The 6,325-nt window shown below is 39.5% G+C and overlaps 2 protein-coding genes across 5 annotated transcripts in view; both read left to right on the forward strand.

Annotated features, from left to right (window-relative positions):
• The window catches only part of LOC113464925 (uncharacterized), a 23,523-nt gene that overhangs the window by 10,795 nt on the left and 6,403 nt on the right, over positions 1-6,325 (forward strand). Inside the window, exon 1 of one of the 4 annotated variants that reach the window (XM_026817689.1) lies at positions 14-1,157. The exons of the other annotated variants lie outside the window; for them this stretch is intronic. Coding sequence (XP_026673490.1) covers positions 776-1,157 — 382 coding nt within the window. The 5' untranslated portion in view covers positions 14-775. Of the gene's footprint in view, positions 1-13; positions 1,158-6,325 lie in introns of those variants that run through there. 4 annotated transcript variants of the gene reach the window in all.
• Positions 2,432-5,455, forward strand: LOC108629706 (tyrosine-protein phosphatase non-receptor type 5). The gene is made up of 4 exons (XM_026817681.1): positions 2,432-2,859; positions 3,553-3,848; positions 3,938-4,147; positions 4,528-5,455. The coding sequence occupies exons 1-4, from the start codon at positions 2,452-2,454 to the stop codon at positions 4,640-4,642; spliced, it is 1,029 nt and encodes a 342-aa protein (XP_026673482.1). The 5' UTR covers positions 2,432-2,451; the 3' UTR covers positions 4,643-5,455.

Here is a 6,325-nt window from a genome sequence, read left to right on the forward strand (position 1 = left end):
CCTCAATTCCTATTTCTTCATCACTTTTTCGTCCTTATACAATATTTAATGCACTTATTTCTTATCTACGACCAATGGAAGCTCGAGAAATGAAGATTTGTGTTTAGAAATAATTGTAAATGAGTGAGACGAGATTCTCTGCACTACTTGAGGCCCTCAATTCCTATTTCTTCATCACTTTTTCGTCCTTATACAATATTTAATGCACTTATTTCTTATCTACGACCAATGGAAGCTCGAGAAATGAAGATTTGTGTTTAGAAATAATTGTAAATGAGTGAGACGAGATTCTCTGCACTACTTGAGGCCCTCAATTCCTATTTCTTCATCACTTTCTCGTTTCTATACAACATTTAATGAACTTATTTCTTATCTACGACCAATGGAAACTTGAAAAACGAGGATTTGTGCTTGAAAATAATTGTAAATGAATGAGACAAGGTTCTCTGTACTACTTGAGCCATTCAATTCCTATTTCTTCATCACTTTCTCGTTTTTACACAATGTTTAATGAACTTATTTCTTATCTACGACCAATGGAAACTTGAAAAACGAGGATTTGTGCTTGAAAATAATTGTAAATGAATGAGACAAGGTTCTCTGTACTACTTGAGCCATTCAATTCCTATTTCTTCATCAGTTTTTCGTTTTTACACAATGTTTAATGAAAGTATTCGCTGTCTGCGGTTACTGCAAGCTCGGAAAACGAATGTTTGCGGTTGGAAAGGCTCGTGAATGGGCGAAACGTGAAACTTGATTTCGATTGCACTTTACTATGATTAGTTGCACGTGGCTCGCTTTCATTCACCTTGATTCCCTCCCGCCAAATTGCCGGAGTACTACTGGTAAACCCGTGAGGCTATTGGTCTCCGTATGCGTGCCGTCGGCCGCTGATTGGCCGGTATTTACTCCCGCACAAGCTGCGAGCACAAGGCCGAGTGGAACCGGAGCCCAGGTCAGGGTGCACGATCGTTTCTTTCGCCAGTTGGAGCAGGAGTCTTGCGCAGTCGACATCGTCCCGACTCTCCGGCCATCGACTATGGCTGTCCTACGAACATTCACGCAGCCGCTGCTTTCAAACCGTGCCTTCGGCCCTTTTGGGCCCGTCTTTCATCGAGCCAATCTGGCCCTCGTACTCTGCCTGTCTCTAGCTAAAGGTATAATCCTCGTTTGTGTTATCTTCGATCGCTTTTCTTCTGGAATCGGCCGCGACCGGATGCGGTTTACTTGTGAATGTGCGTACGTGTCAGTGACTGGACTGGAGCCTCTATTCATCCGTTTGTCGCAGCCGCTCTCGTTGGTGTACCTCTCACTCGCTCTCTCTCGCCCACGTTACGGAGTCTCCGCCGTTCATAAAATATATACGCGATGTTTACTTCCTGCATTACGCGGAAGTCGACCACCACCGGATGTTAAATGCATTTTTCAAATCCACGTTCATTTAAATATGGCAGATATTTAATCATTTTTAAATTAAGTGACAAAATTTATGAATAATTTGCAGAATTATAAATGATGATTTTTAATATTTTTATTATGTGAGTTATTGAAGATGCATTGAGATGAAAGTGAAGTTTTTTTGAGTTATTGCTGATTGCCATAAGAGTGCANAAGTTCAGGTATAACTGAATTAGGTGGAAAGGACGTTGGTACTTCCTTTTGAAAATTATTAACAGTAATTATTAGAAAAGCAATTCTTCAGGGTCTAATTTCTATTCAAATATTTTCTAGAAGAAGATTTGGGCTTTATTGCAAGTCTAACTTTAAGTTCAGGTATAACTGAATTAGGTGGAAAGGACGTTGGTACTTCCTTTTGAAAATTATTAACAGTAATTATTAGAAAAGCAATTCTTCAGGGTCTAATTTCTATTCAAATATTTTCTAGAAGAAGATTTGGGCTTTATTGCAAGTCTAACTTTAAGTTCAGGTATAACTGAATTAGGTGGAAAGGACGTTGGTACTTCCTTTTGAAAATTATTAACAGTAATTATTAGAAAAGCAATTCTTCAGGGTCTAATTTCTATTCAAATATTTTCTAGAAGAAGATTTGGGCATTATTGCAAGTCTAACTTTAAGTTCAGGTATAACTGAATGGGTGGAAAGTACGTTAGTACGTTTCTGGGTTTACAGGGTATCATCAGGACTTCTTTTGTTAAATCTGTGAAGGGAAACTCCTGTTTTACAAGAGTTATTATATCCTTCCCACGACTACCGTTCAAGACTGACCTTACTGTTACCTTTATTATCCTCACTATGAGATGACTTGCTTTCTTTTTCCACAATTTTCTAGAATTATGTATTGTATAAGTACTAAAAACAAAATGACTGGTTTTGAATAGAGACATGCATATATACAGGATGTCCCAGTTATTAGTTGTCCTTAATAAAACACTTTTTTCTTACTTTCGTGTTAATTACAATGTTAAACATATTAAAATTTGTTTTTAGGTGATGTCGGTGATGACACCGGAACGGAGACCGGAGCCAATACGCGTGAAGTCGAAGAGACTCTTAGAACGTCGGGGATCCAGCGCCAGTTTGACCATAGAACTGGCGCCTCCACCGGAGAGCCCGCCGCACATCGTCACGCCGACCCGCGAGTGCACCGCGGAGGAATTTCTGTTAAGCGCCGGCAATGTCCTTTCAAGAGCACAATTGAGAAAAGCTGTGAGCGATCCGGCGTCGTTGCACAAAGAATTCTGGGAGGTCCCATTGAACTTACCTGAGAAGTTGGACATCTGCGGGTCCGGAGTTAAGAATAGATACTGTTCCGTGTTACCGAACCCGCAGTCGAGGGTCATTCTACCTGGCCCCTCCGAGGATCCTCTCTCCAGTTACATCAACGCTAATTACATTCGGGTACGTTTACAATTATTTATTATTCTTAAGGTTCAATGCAGGTGGGATTATTTAAAGAAGACTGTATATAATTTAGGAGCATCTATTAATTTCTTTAAATTATTATCATTATTGTCATTAGTTGTTGAGGTAGACTGCACCTTGAAAACATATTTACATTGTGTCTTATCTGTTTGGGAAAATTTGTTCTCAGTGAGCCCTGATATGATGTCAAATATGTACTTAATCTACAGGTTGTTTCGTCAATGGTGGACCAAACTTTAGAAATTCCTTATTTTGTGGGGGGGTTTTTATCCATCTGCAGTCTTTAGACCCAAGAATTGTCTTCACTTCCTCTTTTTTCATCACCTAAAGTCCTCTCTTCATCTCGCATTCGTTCAGGGTGCTGCCTGTGGAGGGGGAAAACCTTTAGTAGGTAAAATGGGATAAATCCTACCTAGGAAAACCCTTCCTTAGGTTCCTTATGCATTTAGAAAAAAAGAAGTTAATCAACATTCATCCTGAAATAATTAGTTATCTCTTCCTATAGTTTTGTCCACCATTTATGAATCAGCCTCATAATGTGAAATGTGTAAGAACGCTCTTAAGGTTTTTTTTCTTGGGTACCTTTAATCTAGCTTGGGTAGCTTCATTCAGTAGTACATTTTACCAAATTTAATTGCTAATTCTGTTATTAATACTTGAAATTAATAGGGATACGATGGAGAAGACGCTCGGTACATCGCAACGCAGGGACCACTGGCCCACACCGTCGGCGACTTTTGGAAGATGGTCTGGGCGGAGAAGGTGTCCGTCGTCGTGATGATGACTAAATTGCACGAGGCAGCGAAAACGAAATGCGACGCGTACTTCCCATTGGACAAAAACAACCGAGTACAGGTCGGGCCATTCACCGTCGTCGTCAACTCGATTATTTCTAGAGAAGGCTACACGGTCAGAGATTTGGAGATCAGACACGAGGGGGAGAGGCGACACGTCCAACATTACTGGTAACTTAATTAAAACCTTGGAACATTAACAAAGTCATTATATAATAGTTATGATTCAGAGTTTAGTATTAATAATTTAATTATTATAGGTTTGATTCATGGCCGGATCATGCGGTGCCTCAAGCTGCGGACACTCTTGTTAGTCTAGCATCTGAAGTGATTTCCTTACCAGGCCCTGTGATCGTCCATTGCAGCGCAGGAATCGGGAGGACTGGCTGCTTCATAGCTTTGGCCACTGGGATGACACAGTTGAGGCGCGATGGGAACGTAGACGTTCTAGGCATCCTCTGTCAAATGAGGTAAATGAGCCATTAATTGGGAGTACAAATTCATTTGGTGATGGACATTTAAGTTAAATGCTTAAATGTGAAGTTGGCTGTGAAGAAATACAATTAAGGCCGGTATTCAGAGTCGTTGCTTATTCTTAAGTTCGTCTTAAGAATTTGATAGCCCTGTCTATCCCATATTTCCAGTCCTTGTCTTGTACAGAGAACAGGGACTTAAGCAAATGCTTAAGATGATCTTAAGAATAAGCAACGACTCTGAATACAGGCCTAAGTCTCCTGTTCGGCCATCTTTTGAAAATGGACAGAACTAATTTATATGCCCAGTATTAAATAAATGATTTAATTAAGGTCTGAGGTAAATTCGTTCATTACAAAATGGCTCCTTGTTTCAGATACGATCGAGGTGGCATGGTGCAGACTGCGGAGCAGTACGAGTTCGTCCATCGCGCTCTGTGCCTGTACGAGCAGACGCTCGACGGTGGGAAGTCGTCGACCTCGGGAGAATGAAACCACAAGAACGATGATCATGGGAATTGACAAACGACTGTGGGTCTATCTTACTTCGTCCTCGAATGAAACCTGACCTTCGAGACGGGACGGTCTCTATTATAACTTATGCAGGATGAATCTTCGTCTAACTAAATACGCTGCCATTTCTATACTGCCATGACGAATCGTTGACAATTAATATCAGTCGCTAAGCTCAACAGGAACAGGTAAACGGTTTATTGACCCGCCGCGCTATAGCCGCGCTATTCCTAAACGGAATTAAAACTGTTTAAAAGGCGGGAAATTCAAATCGACTAAAACTTGGTATCAGGGTTTCGCCTGAATCGATCAGGCTTTTATCGTCTGTGTGTTATGAAATAGGGTCCTTGGACACTCGTACTTTCTATGACATGATCGCCGGTCCGCTTTTAGCTTAGCGAAACGAGCGCAGCTGTCCAATTCGTTGTTGAACAAACGCGGTGGTTGTTGATTATTTAAGCTAACGATGAAATCGTGGATTATGAAATTTGGGACCCAGACAGATTCAAATGTTTTTAATCCTATTCGTAGTTCCTAGTTAATTTTACTGGTTAAAATGCACCGTTCGTTTCCATCAACTATCAATTAATTTATTATTCGATCAAAGACTGAACGCAGGTAGTACAATACGTTTATTATATAAGTTTACAAATCTCAATAGAAATAATTGCTTCTGTAATGTACAAAGCAGAACATTCTCGACTGTCATAAGGTCGAATTACTATTGACTAAAAATTCTTAATGTGGTTAGCGAAACGCAGCTCGAAACACTTGTACAGTGTGTAAAAAAAACAACAAAACTGTAATTATTATATTCCGTTATTGTTTCATGAAATTCTATTACAGTCTCGTGGGGTAGAAATGACTTGTTTTGTTTTTTATGATCATTGCTCTGAGTGTGTTAGTCTGTAGCTGACAATAAGTGGGACTTACGAGCTTCTAAGGGAAAGTGAAATGGCAATAGAGCAACAAAAATGTTCTTTTTAATGTACAAACTTATTTTCGTCGTATTTCTCAACAGCACTCAATATTGCAGCAAAAATATTGGAAGATTGCAATATTTTAAACAATCTTGCTGCAGGAACAAATGAATTTTGGAAAGTATAGATGGTATTTCTATAATTCCTTATCGATTATGCTCTTCTTTATGATTAATTGCATGGTTTTTGAATTACGAACGGAAAACACTGACCAATGAGAGCACGCGCAGGGCTCGCGTCCAGCCACGGATAGGTTGGGTCGTGACGCTCGGCCATTGGTCAGCGCAGACCTACGCGCGCTCTCATTGGTCAAGTAACTTTCTTTGGGACACTTAACAATATCGATGTAACAATTACATAAAAATCATGAGAAATGTTGCAGTGCAATGTATAAATGCACTGTTGTTGCAATATTGAATGCTGTTGGAGTTATGTCGATGACTTTTCACTGTTTCGAATTATTCTACGTTTTCACGTGTCTTTAATACCACAAGAATAAAATGATTGATTGTTTAAAAACTATTGAACTGAACGATATACATACTTTAGACTGTCGTGAACAATCTTGACGATTATCTGCGTGGATGTACTGTAGAATTCAAATGTTTTAAGGTTGTATGAATCCTGAAACATAAAAACAATGATAAACAATTGAAATTTTAACAGTTATTAAATATTATAT

This window comes from Ceratina calcarata, unplaced genomic scaffold (genome assembly GCF_001652005.2).
Source record: "Ceratina calcarata isolate Rehan_Ccalc_2016 unplaced genomic scaffold, ASM165200v1 scaffold137.2, whole genome shotgun sequence".
In the NCBI taxonomy this organism is placed as follows: Eukaryota; Metazoa; Arthropoda; class Insecta; order Hymenoptera; family Apidae; genus Ceratina; species Ceratina calcarata.

What these genes read in the sequence shown, in the direction of transcription:
- LOC108629706 (XM_026817681.1), top strand. Translation starts at nt 2,452, where the DNA reads ATGTCGGTGATGACACCGGAACGGAGACCGGAGCCAATACGCGTGAAG. An exon ending in TCAACGCTAATTACATTCGG is followed by an intron (nt 2,860 to 3,552) that starts GTACGTTTACAA and finishes TGAAATTAATAG; the next exon opens with GGATACGATGGAGAAGACGC. An exon ending in GGCATCCTCTGTCAAATGAG is followed by an intron (nt 4,148 to 4,527) that starts GTAAATGAGCCA and finishes TCCTTGTTTCAG; the next exon opens with ATACGATCGAGGTGGCATGG.